Here is a 21,200-nt window from a genome sequence, read left to right as displayed (position 1 = left end):
AACTGCACTTGCTGGCAATAAGCTGCTAGTGAGCACAGAGCTCTCTCTGCTCCTGCACCCAAGTGAGCTGCAAAAATACATTTTTGTTTGTATAACTGCAGCTTTACCAATGACTTTTGCCACATGTGGTATGAGGTACCAGGCTAAAAGACGCTACTTTTTTGCTTGTTGTTCAGAAACCTGCCCAGAAACAAGAGTGTAAGTGCTGATGTGAGAAGGTGCTGTGCAGAAATGGGAATTGCCCAATTACTGGTCAGAGGTGTGTGCGTGGAGAACAAACATCAACCTCGGCTTCACTTTGTGAGAAGCTTGTTGCATTCTAGTTCTCTTAAGCTGACTTTGGATTTCACAGATACATACCCAGCTGCAGGCAGGACTCCTAGGTACATTTACCAGCATGCAAACTCCTAGAGAACCTTTGCAATGAAGGAGATAAATTGCATAAAGAGCAAGGACAACCACTGGGATCCCTGCTGGTTTGTAAATCACGGCTGAGGCAGGGAATGGGAGGCTGAATCTGTAGCCAGAGCACTCAGTGGAGGTTAAATGATCCTTCTGTCCCCAGTGTGCTGCAGGTTTACTGCTGCACAATTCAAAACTACATCTTGTGGCTAAAGGTGCCGAACAAAAGAAACCTTCTATTCCCTAGCCAAAAGCTCACTTGGGCTGATGAAAGCTTTGTGCTCAGGTAGAAGGATAAAAATTCCATTCCTTGTTCAGAAAGTGTAGAATCAGTGTGGAATCTGAAAGTATTACCTAAAAACTGAATATAAAATAAATCTAGAACCAAAGGTATGGTTTGATGGGCCAAGATAGAAATTTTGGATCTAAAACCAGCCTAATTTTGCACTAATTCAGATTTTTTTTCCCCTCTGGCTGTGCACAGAAAGATGATACCAATTAATAGCAGCCTATTTACAACATCAGAGTAACTACAAAATTGAGTATCTTGGATTTATTGAACAGTAACTACTTACCCCATTTTGGAATTTCACAATACTTCATTTATGTAGACTGCTAGCATGCATGCTAGTTTTAATTTGGGGACATTTTATAATTATTCATAGTGATGGAAAAACGTAAACTCTGCAAACATTCAGACAATGCTAACACACCCAAACCAATAGCAGCTTCTGCAAGTGAAACATCATATATTTAAAACTTTTCACTTTATTAACAATAAATTAATCTGTGGTATTACCAATCAACAAAACACTTAAAGATACAGTGAGTAGATTGTCTGTGTAATAATCTGAAAGGCAACATTATCACTACCTTCATAAAAACTGGAGAAATGCCAATGAACTTATATACATGTACCATTTGTAACCATATGAACACTAAGCAAAAGAAATATATTTCCAAGTTTCTCCAGTTTTTTTGTTAAGTAAGGCAATAATAAATAGCACAGCATCACAATTAACTACAACTAGGTACTGAGCCCTGACATAATGCAGTGCTTAGAGGAATGTGCAAAATAAACACCTGGATTTGCATTTTGATTCTTTGTTGTGTAAAATTAAAAAACAAACAACACAAAGTCACAATTCTTCTTGATTCCATTGTCCAGAAAAACAAAAGTGAAGCTGGGAGAATCCAGGTTGACAAAGATGTTCTCTCTCAGCCTGTAGTACCATTTGGAATATCTTGAGCATCTGCTAAATGCAGTTTTTGGCTGAAGCAAATCATTAAGGAGTAACACTTTCACATACAGACAAGGCACAAATAAGACAGGAGTGCTACATGAAACGCTGCTTACTCTGGGGTATGCACAGTCCAGACAAATTCTGTTCTGGTGAGTCCTATAGTAGGTCCTCACCAGTAGATTAACATTTCTCAGTGAGACTTGAGCATTGCATACCTCCGCCATTAGCCTGAGGATCAAGGGTGATGGCAGATTATTTTTATCACTATTACATATCATTATCACATTCCACCTGTCCTCTTTATGAAGTCTGCCTTAAACAGCTTTCCACGGATATGCAGGGAATGTAGATACCAGTGCAGGATCTTAAGCCCCAGAAACTACAGCCTCACCTCCTCAATGCATACAAAGTGTGTAAGAACAGAAATAACCAGATTGCAGAGTAAACTGAGTGCTACGCTCCTCCACTGTCATCCTGGCTGTATCAAAAGCACAGTGTAAAAGACAAGGTGAGACATTCAGCTTTATTTTCTCTGTGGGCTAAGAACACACATTTGTTCAGTTACCTAAGCTCTGCTGAAGTATCTGACCCTAGTAATAAAAAATTAGGTCGGTTCACTCTCCACAGTCAATCAGTGATAAAGAACCACACGTTTCTAGAGAAAAACTAGAAGGTAATAGAATTCACTTATCAGTGGGACAGATGCCCCTGAATATTGTTGAAGAAATATTACTATGGATGTTTGTTCCAGAATGTCTCAATAATGTGCATGTAGAAAGACCTTGCTGCTGATGGGCTTTGCCACTGACAACACACACTGTGGTACAAGGAAGCTAAATAAATCACCAGCTGAAAAAAACAACCTGTAATTAGATGTGTTAAGATACAGTCACTTATGTATTGGAAGAACCTAAAAATCGATGCTGTATTATAGCACTAATTTAAAAGCACAGCATCACAATTAACTACAACTCTAGGTACTGAGCCCTGACATAATGCAGTGCTCAGAGGAACTTGCAAAATACTCACCTGCATTTGCACTTTGATTTGTTATTGTGTAAAATTAAAAAACAAACAACAGAAAGGCATTATTGAAGTCATTTCACTCTTGTAAAAACATCAGTTACTAGGGAAACACACTGTAATGGACTACAGCTAGTAATTATAACGCAAAATAAACATTTTAGGAAAAGGATACATAGATGAATTTAGTTCTTCTAGCTGCAATATAAATGTAGAAATTATGAGAAAGAGCACTTCTGTTAGTCAAAGAAATGCAACAATTATGCTGGTATGCTGAAATAAATACATTAAAACAGTGAAGGAAATAACTAATAGTTTGGGCTGAAATGTATGATTTGATTTCTGTAATACATCAAACCTACACTGAATTCCATACAATGAGTTAAATTCCAAATTAAATTTATATCTGCTGATCTCAAGAAATTTAAATAAATTTTAACAGTTCTGGGTTTTATGGAAATACACTAGACAAAGTGTAGAGTATACAGATCTATATGCCTTGTTATGTGTCATCTTCCCCAGATGTAGGAGAATGGACTGCAGGGAATATGGTCATAGTTCCCTGGTACCTGGGCTGTCCCTAAGCAGGCTGACATGCTCAGGCAGCTTGCAGCCAGCCTGCTCCCCTCCCCAAAGCAACCAGCAGCTGCAACAAATGAAAACAACTCTGGTGGTTTCTCAAAACCAAGAGGGCAGGGCACATCTTTATTCACTGAAGAGCTATGTTCTCCCCAGCTGTAAATCACTGCACACACAGGAGCGGTGTTTTCCTGAACCAAGCTGTGCTGTGGGCCAAGTTCCATGATTTCTGCCTTCCCAGTACTTACATCTGACAGCAGTCTATCCAGGTTGGAATCACTGGCTATTTTTCTTTTATCTTCAGGGAGTTCTTCCATCTCCCCATAGAGCTCCAGATTGAGGCGAGCAAGTTTCTCCTGCATACTCCGCACATGCTCCATCTGCTCTATGGAACATTCATTTCCTAAAAGGACAAGCAAAAACTTTATATAAAGAAACCCAAGAGAAAAAATGAAGGTGTGAAGATTCAGCTTTTTACATCAGAGAATTTAAACATCAAATTTACAAGGAAATTTGTTTTCTCAATGATTTCTCACTGTCTCACTACTGAAATTTCTGTCATCCCATTTGATGTTGTGTTGTGCTGAATTTACAATGGCTAGCCCATGTCCTAAGAGCTTTTTAGAATGCATGTGGTTTTTCTATACTCTAGAATTTTTCTCTGATTCAGAAAGGCCCTGGTTTTTAACTTAGACTTTCTTTCCAATTCTGATTTATCTGAGGGTTGCTTTCTTGGAACAGATGGTTTATATAACATAAACTTCTCGGGTTCTTTAGTAAAATCAGTGTGGAATTAACACGCTGACCTAACACTAAACTTGCAAAAGTACACATGCATTTTTCTACTTAGTACAGGGGAGAAAATAAAGCAAAAATGTGTAAAGTTTCTTCTAAAACCTCCATCAACTCTGAGGCTGTAAAAATACTAAGAAGCTAAGACAGAAGAGTAACCTGGGTAAAATGCAGCTTGCATTGAATTCCATAAAAGTTGTTACCAATAGTCTTAAATGTTCATATGCAACAAAACTGGGTGTTACATACAGTTACTTCTTCCTAAATAAATGGCTTTAAACTTGGCATCTTAAGGGAAGGTTCTTCTGTGCTGGAAGGAATAATGGCTTTTATGAATAATCTCACAACACAGACAACCTTACAATGGGACTGTAATTTAAAAATGCAGTAATATGTATTAATTATATTGAGTTCATGTGGCAGAGTCCAACTGAGAACTGGCAGTCTGTCCATGCAGCACACTTGTTTGCAAACATTACCACTGTACAGCTATAAAAAACAACTATTGTACACACACAGTTCATGCACTTACCAAACGCTTGAAGTTTGCCAGAGTGGAAGTCATTCAAGAGACTCAGAAGTCCCCTTTCCATTTCCTGGACATCTGAAACATCTGTGAGAAAAGAATGCTGGATTGGTGCTGCCTGTGCCCCTTTTGCTTCACCTCCTGGAGGTTTGGCTTTCTCTTTGATTATGCTAAAAAAAAAAAATTAACAAAACAAATATTACTTTCTGCTTTCAATTGCACTGTAAATTTGAAATGTAAGGAAGTGTACATATGAGCTGTGAAAATTAAATGGGAAATACATAGTGCATATTTCAGTCACTGCTTTGAAGATACACACTGGACCAGCAGCTTATCTTAAAAATAAAGAACATCTTTAGCTCAGTATTTTGATACTGCAAAATGAAGGGTTCCAACAACCTGCTTTCCTGCTAATAGTAGGAACCATCAATGGACCACACATCTGTGATGACCATCTTAGTAACCTAAAGTGGGCCAACATTACCCAGCAGTGACACGCAGGGCATTAGCATAGAAAAGACCTCTAAGATCATCAAGTCCAACCATTAACCCAGCACAGCCATGTTCACCACTAACCCATGTCCCCAAGTGCCACACTCACGTTTTTTTAACATTTCCAGGGATGGTGATTCCACCACTTCCCCAGGCAGACATTATCTACAGAAAATCATGCAAAAAGCATCTGCAAGCCAGAGAGAAACCCCCTCAAAAATCATACTCTTGTCACAAACATATATAGATGGCAACCCATGTGGAAAACAGCTGGTTATAAGCTATGGAAGGTGACCTTGCCTCCAAATAAATTTTCCTAGAGCTCTTTCACACCACAAATAATTTCCCAATCTTGTAAATCCCACTATCAAAGCCACTCTCCCACTACTCTAATGTACCAAATGACACTAGTCCATGCCCAAACATCAAATTGCTAAAAATTCTCTACAGCCCTTCCTGCAAGTAAACCATCAAAATTCCTGGATCCCATACACTTCTCTCTATACACTGCATTTATTCAGAGCACCACATGTCCATAGAATTACATGGATGAAAATTAATAACCATTATAAATACCCATGAACACACAACAATATGGAAACTAAACACATAGCTACCAGGAAGAAGCAGCATATTCCATCTCTGGAATACAACTGTATTAGCACTGCTTGGTAAGTTTAACAATTGTGAAAGAATGGCCAGAACTTACAGCAAAAAGGACACTTTCTTCTCTAGACAATCTTTGGACTGCAATAAATTAACTTCATTCAACTGCAGAAACCATCAATTTATAGCACATTAGTATTTACTAATATTTCTCTCTAAGTACTAACAGAGTTTTCCTGAAAAATAATGTAGAGACTTTACATTGCAGAAATCCATTGTTAATCAGGCCAATACTACCTCCTTCAAACAGACTCTCTGTGCTGATGCTGACAGTTCTGTACTTAATCTTCAGCTAAAACTCAAGAGGTCAGTAAATTCTGCTGCCTCTCTCCAGCTAACATTTCACTTTAAAAATCCTCTTCATTTATTTGTCTACCATGCCTGCCACAGCCAAGAAACACATTTTCTAACATGCAGGTAAATTAATGTTCTCAGACTGAAACAGACATATCATCAACAAAACACAAACTATTCTGACCTGGTACTTTCTGAAGAGCTGAATGTCTCTCTTTATACAAGACACTGCCCCAGCTGAGAGGCTCCCAATCATAAAACACCTGGAAATTCCAGTTCTAGCTCATCCTGTTCAATTTACATCCTTCATTTATGGCCATACTTATCAGTTCCAAACTTGCAGTCATGTAGTATTTTATTTGTTGCTCACAGCTGTACATCTGGGGCTCTACCATCTCCCAGATGCCCAAATCTGATCACACAATTTGTGTCTTTCACGAGTCACCCTGTCACATCAGTGTACCCTGCTTCAGCTAATTTATTGTCAGTATGAGTCCACAGCATTGTGTAACATTTCTTTAAGCTTACAAGAAGAGTGTAAAACACCTTCCTTTGCTGTAAAATAACCATTAATTGCATTAAACGCAAATCATATTGCTAAAAAAGAGACATCATCAAAACTTTACAAGTCTGAAACTCTTCTGTCACAGCCAATCTAAAAAAACCTTTAGACTATCATTGCATTGCCAAGTTTCTGGGTTCTTAGACTCCCTCTAAGTCTGCAAATGCCCCGAGCTTACCGTTTTAACTTTGGTTTTTGTACGGCAGGCTGTGGGGCGGGGTTGGAAAAGGCTGTACTTTTACTGACTGGCACTGAGCTTTTTTTGGAGTTAGAAACCTGAGCAGAGTGACTGGAAGATGATTTGGGGCTCCTCCTCTTGATCTTCCTTTCTTCCATTTCTTCCAATTTACTGCATCCAGACTAATGTCTTGTCCTTCATAGGGAAGAAAAGAAAACGAGAAACATCCATTAAAACTGGCGGTCACAATAAAAGCAAGTGGAAAGACAGCTCGTGGAAATGAAACTTGTAGTTCCTTCAGAGATGAGCAGTCACTCATTTCTGAGAACAAGTGAATCCAGTTTTTAGGAGAAACTGCCTGGCCTGCTTGATCAGCAGAAAGGGCAGGAATTAAAACCTTCATCAGCCATCGGGTACCTCAAAATGATCTCAAGCATTGTGGATTACGGCTAGGGAACACCACGGGCCCAGGGCAGGCAAAGCAGTGCCAAGTGCTGTGGCCCAGGGATGCTGCGACCCATCCGTGCCAGAGAACCGCCTCCTCTGCTTGGGAAAACCGGCCGGGGCCGAGCTGCTGTTGCTGTGACACAGCTGTTGTTGTTACCGCTGTTCCACACTTATTATTGCTGTTACAGCTGTTGGTGTCACACACTTGTTACTGCCGTGACACGCTTGTTACGACTCCTTATGGCAGGTACCGAGGGGCCTGCCCGGCTCTGCAGGCACAGCCCACGCTGGGCGCGCTTACCGGGCCTCCCTCCTGACACCCGTCACGGCCCCAGCGCGGACGCGCCGCCTCCCGGGATGAGGAGACCTTGGGCAGCCCCAGCCGTGTTCCGCCGCGGCGTTGTTACCGCGTAGGGTCAGGACACGGTCAGTGGCGGGAGCGGCAGAAAAACAATGTAGCACCCCTGCCCGGCCCTGCCCTGCCCTGCCCCGACGCCGACCCCGCGCCCCCCGCACCCCCCGCAGGCCCCGCCCCTACCTGAGGGAGGCCCCGCCCCCGGGGCGCGCGCGGACCCCCGCGGAAGCGGCCGGCTCGTCCCGGCGCGCGGGGTCACGTGACGAGGGGCGGCCCGGCCGCGCCGCGAGGTGCATTGTGGGAGTCCCGCCCCAAGCCACCGCCTCCCCGGCGGGCGGACTACAGCTCCCAGAGTCCCTCGCGGCACGGGGCGGGGGGGAACCGTCTGCTGGGGTTCCGTGGCCGTCACGGCCGAGGGCTCCAGAAATACCCGATCCAACTCCACGCCTGTGAAAACACGGGGAAAAACACCGTACTGCTGACCTGGTCCTTTTCCCAGCTGAGGCCGTGCGGTAGCGCTCTGCCTTCTCCGCTGCTCACTCCATCTCCTGCCTGTAACTACACTCCAGCCACAACCCACTCGATACCGAACAGGCCTCAGCTGCTGTTGCTTTCTAGGACTCCACTGAGCACCGGGCACCTCAAATTAATGTTTTACACTGTGTGGAGAACCACAGAGTCATTAGGGTTGGAGAGGATTTCTGGAGATGATCCAGTCCCACCCCCGTGCCCAGACAGGGTCACCCAGAGCAGGTGACACAGGAACGTGTCCAGGGGGGTTTGAGCCTCTCTAGAGAGGGAAAACTCCACCACCTCCCTGTGCAGCCTCTCCCAGTGCTCTGCTGTCCTCAGTGTAAGGAGGCCGTGAAACATCTTGGTTGACTTTGTGGAGTCCTAATCAGGGACCTGACTCATTCGTAGCCTTTGTTACCTGTGTTTATTAGCAAAAGTTCACAGCCAGTTGAACTGCGCTTATACAGACGGCAGCTGAGCCCGCCGGGAAATGATCCTCAGATATTGCAAGGCATCGGTATCTCCAGACAGCTCAGCAACAGGAATTCTCCCCAAGGGGACATGTATTCACAGGAGCTATATGGGCTAAGAATGCTGCCGGTGGAACAGCAAGTTCCAGACGACAAGAGGACAGTGTTAAGATGAGCCAGGGCAAGTTTGGATTAGACATTAGGAGGTATTTATTCACAGAAAGGGTAACTAGAGATTGGAATGGGCTGCCCGGGAAGGCGGTGGAGTCCCTGTCCCTGGAGGTTGTTAAGGCGAGACTGGACAGGGGGCACTGGGATAGTCTGGTTGTCGAGGCAGTGTTCGGTCACAGGCTGAGCTCTGATCCCAGAGGTGTTTCCCAACCTCACTGTTTCTGTGATCCCGTAGCCCTGGGGGCAGCGCCACTCCCGGCCCGCAGGGGGCAGCGCCGCTCCCCGCCCGCAGGGGGCAGCGCCGCTCCCGGCCCGCAGGGGGCAGCACCTCCCCACGCCCCGGGGCTCCTTCCCGGCCCCGCAGCGCCCCCTGCCGAGAGACCGCGGGGCGGGATATGGGTCTCATGGACAAGGAGAGCTCATCCCCATCCCTGGTACGGATGTGCCCGGAAAAGCAGTCGTCCCAGATGAATGAGGAACCCTGCTGCCGCGCTGAGTTGGATGTAGCTCTCAGTGTCATTTCCGACCTGGATTTCAGTCCTGAGCCCTTGGCTTGCAGAAACTTAATTTTCAAAGCAGGCAGTTTAATTAGCAGGGTGTGCCTACCAAGCCTGAGTAATTAAGGAGTTCAGCCCCACCAAGTCTATTTCCTGGCGCTGTCGCTATTGCGTTTCTGGTCATCTCACCTCACTCAGTGCTCGCTGCCAGTCATGGCTTCGTGGACTTGAATGGACTTTCCTACCTGTGGCTGGTTGCCTGAGTTGTTTTCCCCCCATGTGACAGTAGTTTGTGGCCTAGAGAAATGAACTTACCAACTATCTATCTCTATGACTTGTCAGCTTGAATTTCTTAAACCTACAATGAGATTTTTTACTTGAGAAGCGTGTTGTTCATTACAGTATGTTTTGTGATGAAGACTCTCAGACATTATTCACACACCAGCTGTGAGGGGTTGTATAATGCACATCACCCACAGTGAAAACATTGACCAGAAGCTTTACTGGTGTTTGTAACTATGTCTCTCAATATGAAGCTACCTCATGGCTTAACAGATGTGCAGCACCTGGAGTGCATCCCTACTCTAAACTGTCCCTGAGACTGAACCTTCCTATGGACCTTGAATTAGACCTGAGGGGCTGTTAAATAGCAGTGTCTCATTGAGACTTGGATGGGCTGTTACAGCTGTGAGACTCAGCGGCCACTTTGAGACCCAAAAGAAGAGATTGTCTGTCAAAGGGAGATTGCATTTGAAGTGATTCTCAGGTGAATGACAGGGACCAAATGTCCACTGAAGGTAGTCCTGTAATCAAAGTTATTCCTTGCTGCAGGGCACAGTTTGGGTCTGAGGAGCGGGGTCAGTTCTGATTCATTATGGCCAGTGTTGTTGGAAGAGGTGTGTGATAGACCAGTGATACACTGACCGCTCACTTGTGGGAATAAACAACTAAGAGTGTTTGCATGTAAGCAACTGAGAAGAAAGAAATTTATCTCTATAGTGCTGGAGATGCATTACACAAAAAGTTGTACAAGACTTAAGAGACAGGTAGGGAAGCTGAAACAGTTTATTCTGTAACACAAAAGGCTTCTGATACCTGGTTTGGCATGCATTACAGGGAAACAAGAGCGAGCAAAAGTCACACAGGCTGCAAGCCAGACACAAATTCTCAGTCACAGGGCTGCCCAAGTAGAATCCTCATTTGCACACATACATATATGTGTATGTATAAATATATAGGGGTCTATAAGAAGTGGACAAATTGAGACTTACAGGCAGATTTCTGCAGCCATTTGGGAAATTTGTATGAGATAAATACTGCTTCTCCATGTTAACTTTGGAAATGTTTGTGTTCATTCAGCTCATTGCTCACATGCTATATGAGCAAGTAAATGTACCCGCCTTGCAGTTGGTATATAGAGGTGTGGTTTGTTTTTCCCTCTGTGATTAAAGGTGTTCTGTTTGACAGTTTGGGTGGAAGGTGACTGGGTCCTTTGTTTCTATCAAAGCAGTTGAAATAGAATGACTGATGGTCTGTTTTTAAATAAAGGGGAAATGCTTCCATCACTAAGCAATTTTAAAATAAAATTACTTTCATATTCAGGAAGCAGTTGGATTCCACAGTTAACCTTGCTTCACTTTAGTGTCTCAGTAGGAGGGATCAAACCCTACAGAAAAAGACAATCAGTTTTAGCATGCAGGTAATATTTTGCTCCAAGTGCATTTCTTATCCCTGCACACTACATCACATTAGAATTATTATTAAGGTGCCTCTGCAATTTTTATATCTGATTTAGCAGAGCCTACAAGGACAGATAATTGGAAAGCATCAGACTCCATGTTTTCATAGAGAAAGTAATTTTAGAGTGAATAATTAATTTCTTTTAAAAGATAATGGTAAGAGAAAAGAATCAAAGGTAGTATGGTCTTGATTTGATATTAGAAATCCTATTGCAGATAACACCGTTGCCTAGAATCAAATAAAGTTTGAGGGAGAAAAAAAGCATGTTTTGGACTATCTCTATCTGAGCTTTTGCATAATTTTGTATTGTGATAATGATTCATGGTCCAGAAAAGGCTTTTTTCTTCCTTTAAAAGGCTTTTTTTTTCTGACAACTCCACCATGCATTACTGTGGTAGCGTTTGTATATACTTGTTCACTGAAATGCTCCAAGGATAACAGTGTTTTAATGGCAACAATGTTATTGTTTAAGCAGCAAATTAAAAAGTTAATTGAATCTGATTTTATTTACATATATATCTCCTTACAAACTGGAGGCCCACCTTTGAAGATGCTTTGAAGAAGAACTTCAAAGAAGTTAAGTCTGTACTTTGTATTGAGATATGCATGCAAATAAAATCAGATTCTTCTTTCTGAAAACCCTATTCAGTTAACATGAGATGGCAAGTCGGTTCTAAAGGCTTCCAAGACAGTGATGAAAGCACTGGGTTCTTTAGCTTCTATAATTAATTTCAGATGTATTTCACAGGTTGGCACCTTGTACTCATGGAATCCTGACATTGCTGTAGCATCACCTTCCGAAAAAGAGCATGGTCTGGGACATATCTGTTCATAGGAAGGAAGGTACTTATTGCTGGTTTGTGAGAAGCAGCATAACAAGGTGTGTGTGTACCTATCAGCCAGATAAACATGCAGAACAAAGCAGCAAAGTTGAAATTATATATATAACTAATTGCCTCTAGATTAATACGGATGTAGAATTGCGTGGGTTAGACGTGTATTCTTTACAGATTGGTGATGGATATGTCCTCAAGAAATGTGACTGAAAATGTGTCAACATGTATACTTACATTAGATCTCTCTCTCCCCACACTATCATTATGCTAAGTGAAGGAATAAGATCATATATAAGTATTTAGACTTATGTATTATTACTGATCAGTTTCCACATCTCTAGCATGAATAGTTCATTGAAGTCCGTGTTGTTACACAAGAACAAGAAGTTTAAAACCTCCACCAGTATTGTGTGCTTATAAAATGTTCTGATTTCAAAAAATCGGTACTTGATTAGCAACCAAGACTTTAAATACATGACTTGCTTAAGAACTGAACAAATCTTTTACCTGAATGTGAATGAAGAATAAACCACTTCCTTGGGCCAGCAGTATGGTGACTCAGGCACCTGGGACATAGTGACGAGGGGGGAAGGAGGGAGAACAGAAGAGACTTGCTGAATCCTTTGGAAAGCAGCAGTCACCCCAAGATCTAGGCCTCTAGGGCCCAAATGTGCCTGGACAGCCCCACCTGTCCCCCACTCTGCTGCCCAGGAGTCCAACTTCAGCTCAGCTCAGAGCCTTCAATTCCTGCCTAACCTAAGCATCTCCAACTCTCTCTTCAGCTCCTGGATGAACACCTGGAAAATTATTTTTAAAGAATGTTATTGATATATCCTATATATATACACTATCTATACTATAGGTAGTCTGGATTTCACATTCACAGTAGCATGGAAGTAATAGTGGTTGGAAAGCACTTCTTGAGGTCATAGCATCATGGGCTAACTCAGTTTGTAGGAGACATCACGAGGCCCAAGTCAAAGTAGGTCAACTGTGTGCATAGACCAGGTTCCTGGGCTTTATCAGCCTCTCTTGAAAAACTTCCAGGATGAAATTTACACCAATGTTCTCTAGCACAGTCTCCTCCTCAGAGCAGGGCTACTGCCTCTTCAGGTCAGCTGTGTCTTTGTCCGGCCAGGCCTTGAAACCTTCAAGAATGGAGACTCTACAACCCCTGCAGACAATTTGTTCCAGTAGTGCACTACTATCCTAGTGAAGTTTTTCCTTATACAATTTTTAGTTGTTTAAAATCATGCTAATATCTTATATGTGTTCAGTAGATATAGAAGCTATTGTACTGTTACATTTACCTTTCTCTAAATATTTAAGTATTTGTAATATGCATTAAGATCCCCAATGAAAAAGCACTTTAGAACTGTACTTCAGTTGTTTTAGGGATCCCAATACTCCAGCTGGAAAAGGAAGAAGTCTGTCATTGGCTCTGCCAGCACAACCAGTATTTCAGGTACAGTCCCAAACCTAATATGATTTTTCAGACTCTGTCAGGGATGTAAAACTAAGATTATCCATAAATGCAACGATGGTTCCCTAGTGCATAATGTGTTCACCTGTAGAATTATTTCAAAATTGTTTCCATGGTTTTAGGTGCTGGTATGTTGTAAAAAGAGTAGGGTTTTCTGAAGGATGATAGCTGATTTCCATCTCATACCACTGTCTTGCTTGGACAATGCCTTTTTAGATGTTAAAATACATTATAATAAAATAATTCCATCTACATTATAATCAAATAATTCCATTTCACTAATTTTATAATAAAAAAACCTTTTCACAGGACTCAACCCATTGATAGACAAGAGAAAAAGATGGGATAATATGGCACCACTCCTGCATGCACATTCAGTAGTTAACAATGATGAACTTCATATGAGCTTTTAAAAGAAATTAAAATAAACCTTCAGCAAATTGTTCCCCCTTGGGCAGCCTGCTGAATTATTTTTGCAGGTACTCACTGTAAATGTAACAATGTTTACAATCACTCTAAGATTAGCATCATGGTGTTTACAGAATTCTATGAAAATCAGCAAAACTAAACCCCTGTAAAATAAAATAGGGAGTAAATTCTAGAAATGAGACCAGATCAGAAAACATGTGACAAAAGGTTCTTCTTCTCTACAGCTGGGGATGTATTCATGCAGAAGATAATTTCTGATGTATATTATACAAGTAATATGTGTAAAGGATTGTTGGATTTTATTTAAGCTAAAATTGGTAACACCTGTTCTCAGCTGGCACCTGCTCTTTCCCCCTTTTAAATATTGAATAATGTTTATGATTAATTTAGTACAACAAGATAGAACATGCAGCTCATATCACAAAGAACCAATGCACATCCTTTGTTTTCTGTAGCCTGTTTTTTAAGCTGTTCAGTAATTTATCACAAGAGGATCATAATGGAGTAAGGCCTTGTAGGAAAAAAAAAAAACCCAGTAGTCTTAAGGTCACAACTGAAATAAAATACTTGCTTAGTTGTTTTAATAGTTTGGCCAAGTGCCTACAAAAATGGGTTTATTTTCTTTGCCGGTGTTTATACTTCATGTCAGTAACGAGAAACTACTATTCGTATTGTCTCTATGAGATGCCACTGAACAGTATTAATACTACAGAGTAACCCAGGCATGCCAGGGAAGGTTGAGTAAATAAAGTTTAACTTTTCAAAGCAATTTCAACCTCACCTCCTCTGTGGACAAACAGGCTTGAGGACAATCACATGTACACACCTCTGAATGTCATGGGCAAGAATCCAAATGGTGTGAGACTCTGTACAAACTCAGGGAGCAAATAAATACAATTCCTATCACATAAACCACAAACTAGATGGATACAACACAAAAGAGGAAAAAAGGAAACAATTAGATAACCTGTATGTACATGATCCATTGTGTCAAAGGTTCTGCTGGCATCAAGGGCAATGATGAATTTATAGCTTACAGGAAAGAATTTGTAGGTGATTTTTTGATGGATCATTTGGCTTAAAAGAAAACTGATCAAACTTACGATTTTATTTTTAAGCCACACAATACAAAACTATCTCAAATATGAGGAGGTTGGGGTTTTGGGGGTTTGTTTGTTTGGTTGGTTGGTTGGTTTTTATTTTGTTTGTTTGTTTTCCTAATGGTAAACTCCATATCCAAAATGATAAGCCTCATTTGGAAACTTCAGCTCAGGAAAATCCAGTACTATTTCCAAGTGAAATCTGTGAAGAATTGTGAAGACAAGCAGCTAGGTTTCCTTTATTGAATGTGCTAGGAGTATGAAATACAGCTCTCGTAGTTACAGTTACAGAAATAAACTTACATTCTAGAAATATAACTCAGATTATTATCTTAATATCAAAGGAGACCTGTGAGTTATTTGCAGTCTGCAATTTTTCCTGGTCAGATTTGTAGTTGGCCTCGAGTCATTTCTCTGTGTTGTTTGGAAAATTGAATTCCCTTCCCCCTCTATAGCAGCTTGGTGGCTTAGTACAAATACAACTGCTTCCATGTTTTAAGAGCATCGAGTGACTATTTTTTTCCAGGCCAGAAGATATATTGCTGAGAAGTTCCACTGACTAAATGTCTGTTCTCTGAAAGCAGACATTGGAAAGCATGTTTGTAATTTCAGACTCCATTTTGTTAGACATATACAAATGCAGAACTAAAAACAAACACAAATCCATTCCCTAAAGAGAGTAAGTGTACACAGAAATATCTTCACAGAAAACTGTTTCCAAGCAATGCAGACACTAAGCAGTATTCTAAAGTTTTCTTTTTAATATGATTTTACTCCAGTAACTCTAATTAGCAAAGGAAAAATGAAGCATCTGAAGCATTTTCCTTTGCATTCGAAATACTGAAGAGGAGTAGCAGCTAAGAGTTCTCAGCTCCAAACAGGACAACTGTCACAGTGGGCACCATACTGATGTAGAATAAAGAGGGCCTTTGGAGAATATTGTTTGAGGCTTAAATATGAGCTTTTAAAATAAATCAATGATGGAATACAGTGGGCATGTGAGCAGCACTGTTTCTTTCACTGAAGGCAATTGTATATAGACTAATAGTTAATTATAGTATGGTACAATAGATATTTGTCAGAAGAATTCTATTTTAAGGTTTCCTTAATAGTAATAGAATTGTGGGTTTAAATGATACCTCCTTTTAAGGTATAAGCCCCCCAAATATTTGGAAAGCATGGTAGAGCATTATAGATGTCAGTGGAAAATGACTGACTATATGACTTCAGTGTTTTGGTTGTGGATCACAATGATTGTCTTATTGTATTCAAAACTGCAGTTGCAGCTGTCATTAAATGCAAAGCACAGAAAAACTGACACACCATAGAGACAAACTGGAATCATTGTAACACTGTTTCTTTGGTTTTGTTTGGGTTTTATTATTTTTTTTCTGTGTATGTACAGCCACGGATTAAATATTCAAACTTCTGGAAAGAGACCACAAGGGTGAATCCTGGAAGGAAGCTAAATACAATCAACTTTTTTCTTCCTTCTAAAGAAACTATTCCTGAAATACACTGAAATTCTTTACACTTTCTTTCACCTCATTTCTAAGAAAAACTAAACAGAACTTTTTTAGCTGATTTCACTGTATTTAAAAGTTGATTCCTATGTTATTAAGCAAAGCATTAATATTTTTTTTCTTGAACTAAAAATTTATTTTGCTAGAAATTATTAAAACTAGGCATGTTCATAGACCTCTAAAGAATGTGTACTCTACCAAATCTAAAAACACTTGGAAGAGAAAGAAGGTTTATCTTGCATACTGTGCTACATTTTTTTTTTGCTGATTTATGAACAAGACACTGATACTTAGCTTGTACAGTTTTTGTTGGGTCCATGCAGTGAAATAAACACAGCTGCATTTATTATAGTGATTGCATAATCACATATTTGGTACTCCCAGATTTCCGGGAATATTCAAAGAGCAGTATGTGTTAAAATCCTAATTTCCTTTACCCTCTCTGTTACCCTCAATTTATTTTATATTTAATGTAAAGCTTTTGTTTGTGTAAGTTAGATACTTTAATAGTAATGATTCTCCAACAGTAGAAATGTACAATAGTAATGACTGTGCAACAATAGAAATTTAGATCATTTGCACCAGTTGTAGAGTGGTACTGCCATTGCACAGTGCATAGAAAATACAAAGGTGCCACTTGGCACAGGTATTGCTTTGAGTGATCCTCAGCTCAGCTACTCCATGTAGCACAGACTTTACTACTCAGTGTAATTTCTAGATAGCCATAGTACCATCCGTCTTTCAAATGATGGAATATGAATATATTTTAATCTACTTTATCAGCAATATGCCAGTCTTTGAGACTGACTTTTTATATAAACAAGAACACCAAACTTTTCAGCACAAACCCATTATATCTCATTACAAGCAGTCATGAAGTAGATTAAATTATGCAAAGGAAAATAAACAAGACAGCCAGAGACCTTTAATGATCTACCACAGGGACAAAGTCTTCCCAAATTAACATTTAGGATGAAAAACAAAAATATTTTTTTCTGGCATCCTGTAAATATCCAGTACATGGGTAATATGTGAAATATATTTAGGAAATATTTTGTCTTTTTTTAAAATTTGAAAATGGAGAGGGGAGTTAAGACAGTGGTGAAGTCACAGATTTCTGAACACACAGCCACTGTAATTTTACCAGTGACTGTTTCATCCATGGTGGAGGTCCCAGGGACAAGCCATGCTCACTCACAAGGAAGAGAACAGGGAAATCTGTGCTGGTTTATAGAGGGTTTCTCATGCCCTGTGTTTTTTCAGTGACCAAACTCTGCATTTTATTATGAGGCAGAAACTGCTGCAACTATCAAAACTCATTCATGACTGACTGGCATATCATCCATTTGTGTTCATAACTGAAACGAAATAGGGTGGCATATTTAAAAAAGAAATGTTATATGTATAGTTTAAGGAAGTACTTTGCTGTAGCTGCATTCCCTGTTGGTGGGAGGCTAATACCTAAGGAGAAATTCAGTTCTGCTTTGGTGACCAGCACAGTCTGCATGTCTGGGATGCAATTAAGAGGCTTTTGTCCATTGGATGTATTGTTTACCCTGAGTCCTGAGGCATTCATTTGAAAAGATAATCAGCTTTGTTAAAAGAATACAATTTTGTCTTGTTTGATGGAACTTTTTTCAAATTGTTTTGCATTTTTTTGTTACAATATTTAGTTAGTGAATCAAAATGTAAACTGTGTAATTGCTTCAAAGGAGACCAAATATAATGCAATTAGAGAAGACATAAATGTGGTCAGTCTCCTAGATAAATAAAAATTATATACAGAACTTACACAAGCTTTTGACATGATCTGTTTTCATTAAAACTAAGTACAGCAGCAAAAGACTTTGGTCAGCATTTATAAAATCTCCATATGTTTATTCTGATTTTCAGCTGATAATTCCTCTAGCCTTTGTTTTTCCAGATGAAGGTTTTTCTTGCACAAGTAATGACATCCGTATTCCTGTTGTACAGTCACTTGCTGTTTGCATACCTGTAGCTGTGTAACTCAGAAATAATGAATAATTATACATGACTTAGATTAGATATAAGGAAGAATTCTTTCATGGTGAGGGTGCTGGGGCACTGGAACAGGGAGCCCAGAGAAGCTGTGAACACCCCATCCCTTGAAGTGGTAAAGGTCAGGGTGGATGGGAGAAACTTGGTCTAGTGAGACGTGTTTCAACTTTATCAATGAAAATAATATATCAGAAGCTTTTCTGCTATGGAAGAAGTGGAAGCACAGAATGCACTTTGGTAGGAGACACAGAAATGCCTCAACCAAATGAAGAAAATTAGTATGGCAACTCCGGGAGTACTGTTATTTGACCCATTAAGATATTTTCTCAGCAACCTGGTTTCTCTTTGGGGAGATACAGGTTAGCATGGTTTCCATTTTCCAAGAATTGGAGTCTTAAAGGCAGATTGTCTCTGAATTCCACACAACCATGGTTTCTGGCAGTCTTTTGTTTTTTTTTTTTTTTTTTGCATTCTACTCAGTTGAACACCAGGACCAAACCCCTCTGATTATCACTTGAGTTCTGAAGGGGCTGTTATGCTATAGTTGTATTTTCCTAGTCTCTATGATCTCTTGCATGTTTCTATTCACAGTCTCGATTGGCTCCACTGTTCAGCTTCCCTGAGAATGATCCAACAAACTGTTGTGTCTCAAAGTGCAAAGGGTACATTTTCCTGCAATTTTTTCACAGTATGTTAGCTGCCTCTTTTTATGCAGCAGAACTGAAGCTGTTCTACTGAAGCTTTGATGACTTCAGATGCTTGCAGAGCAAGCTTCAGATCATGCATCTGTGAGCAGGAATGGAAGGAAGGAAGCAGAGGTGGGAGAGCTCCTCTTTTAGAGGTGAAGAGCTGTTACACATCGTGGTGTGCAGTTGAATCATATCCTCAGGCCATCACAACTACCACTTCCTCCATGGTGTCATTCCCACTGCAGTTAGCTTTGATTGTTCCATTGCACCACTAGTAGCATGGCTTTTTTCCAAAGACAACTCTGTATGGATAGAAAAATGAGAAATGGTTTGAGAGGTTATAGGCTGGCTGAACACAGCATGCTGACTCTCAAACTTGTGTAGATAGGCAGAGAGCTGTAGCTCAGAAAACCTTGGGCCAGCTAAGCAGAACAACCCGAGGTCTAAACCACAAGCTGGGCAGACTTGAAGTTCCAGCTTAATGTTAGGACTGAGAAAAGAGAAAAGATCACTGGGACTGGTGCAACAAACCACTAACCTGTAAGAGAGTGCTCAAGAAAATACTGAACTCATCTACCTTGAAAGTGTGAATGCATCTATTCAGTTCTTTGAATAACAGGAATGAAGGTGTTGGAATTACTTTACTGCCTTTGTTTAATGTTGACAATAACATGGTGAAGAAAATCAGAAAGAAGTACTGCAGAATGAAACAGAAAATGTGGCTCACTTCCAAGCCTCATGTAGGTATGTGATCCAGGGATATGCCAGCAAAGGAGAGCTTGGGGTTCACAAAAGCTGAAAATTATTATTGTTCAGGGAAACAGGACCTTGTAAGTAACCTGTGTCAGAGAGAAACCTGTCATCATCAGAGAAATTCTGCTATTAGTTTTAAAAGAATACCCACAAGATTCATTTCCTGGACAAAGATCTTTTGGGCCATGCTGGGTATGAACCCAAGCACACAAAAATACCAGTTCCTGATACTGGTAAACTGGAAGAAAAGTAAGGATTGAACAGGCAAAGGTAATCTGTGGCCTAATGTAGAAGTTTAGAGAAACCCAGCAAAGCAGCTATAATTTTTTAAGTAATTTTAGTAATTTTCAGTGATTAATTTTATAATTTGAGATTTATATAATGCACAAAAACTATGTAGTCATGAGGGACAGAAAAAAATTTTGGTGTCATTTGACTTTCTTGGGAGTCATATCTATTCCCATTTGTTGCCTATCTTATGCAGGTTTTCTTGAAAAATGTTTTCTACTATGACAAATTAACTACATGATGATTAAAAGAGCCCAGTGACCCAGTAAGACTGAAAGCATCCACATACTTTTGGTTAACCAAGAAAGAACAAAATGTCAGAACTTTTCCTGCAGAATTGTCACTGTTTTAAGCTTACACCAAACTTCTACAGCTCAACAGCTAAAGTAAGTAAAAAAATGCATAAACTGGCTATATGTCCAGGACACTGAGGTTGTTTTCTCCACTACAAACAAGAGCTCATTAGAGCTGCTCTAAGAGTGACCAAGAAATGTCCTCTTCCATCCCTACAAGTTACACTGTTGTTATTTCTGCCTATCCAGTTTGGTTGGGTTTTCCTAGCCTACGCAGGCAAATAGCTTCAATTTGTGGGCTAAAATACAATGGATGAGCTTGGTGATCCCAGCTGACTGCATCTAAACTACCTTCTTGGCATGAAAGTACTATTTCAGGAAGAGCTGCCTGATGTTTCATGGTTGCCATGTGGTTTTTATACTACTGCTCACCACTTGCCTCTGAGAGCCCAAAAGGATTGCAGAAGCAAGCTGAAGGAAGAGCAGTGTTCATTCTGCAGGGGGTGATGAGTAAGCCCCACAAGACTTTTCTTCTGTTTTTTGAAGCAGAACATGAAAGTTATTAGGTCTTTAATTTGGTAATTTGAGGCTTAAAATGCCAAAGGATGAAAGCTACAATTCAGACATAATGAACTTTCCAGCCAAGTCGAACTTTGATTAAAAATGCAATAAATATTGGCTTGAAATATTTAGTGGAGTCTCTGCTGTCCTTTTGTCTATCTTTCTCCTTTGTCTCTCATTTCTCTATGCTCTATTCCTCTTCTGAGAGGATTTCCCACTCCTGACTGAGGGTATTTGGAGGTGTGAGACACAGAACACCAGGTCACAGCTCTGCC

The 21,200-nt window shown here is 40.4% G+C and overlaps 1 protein-coding gene across 4 annotated transcripts; it reads right to left on the bottom strand.

Annotated features, from left to right (window-relative positions):
• Positions 1-1,150: 1,150 nt before the first annotated feature.
• CCDC28A (coiled-coil domain containing 28A) lies at positions 1,151-8,194 on the bottom strand. 4 transcript variants are annotated; one of them, XM_083856730.1, is made up of 6 exons: positions 7,991-8,194; positions 6,759-6,953; positions 4,573-4,736; positions 3,497-3,651; positions 2,845-2,867; positions 1,151-1,675 (listed from the first exon to the last, which is right to left on the bottom strand). In XM_083856730.1, exons 2-6 carry the CDS (start codon positions 6,914-6,916, stop codon positions 1,621-1,623), a joined length of 555 nt encoding a protein of 184 aa, XP_083712856.1. In that variant the 5' UTR covers positions 6,917-6,953; positions 7,991-8,194; the 3' UTR covers positions 1,151-1,620. The 4 variants fall into 4 exon arrangements, with proteins under 4 accessions (XP_083712856.1, XP_083712857.1, XP_083712858.1 ...); XM_083856731.1 differs by lacking the exon at positions 7,991-8,194 and adding an exon at positions 7,744-7,814; XM_083856732.1 differs by lacking the exon at positions 7,991-8,194 and adding an exon at positions 7,507-7,691.
• Between the last annotated feature and the right edge of the window lie 13,006 nt (positions 8,195-21,200).

This window comes from Zosterops lateralis (assembly GCF_965231275.1).
Source record: "Zosterops lateralis genome assembly, chromosome: 3".
NCBI lineage: Eukaryota > Metazoa > Chordata > Aves > Passeriformes > Zosteropidae > Zosterops > Zosterops lateralis.
This window is presented reverse-complemented; position numbering and strand designations above follow the sequence as displayed.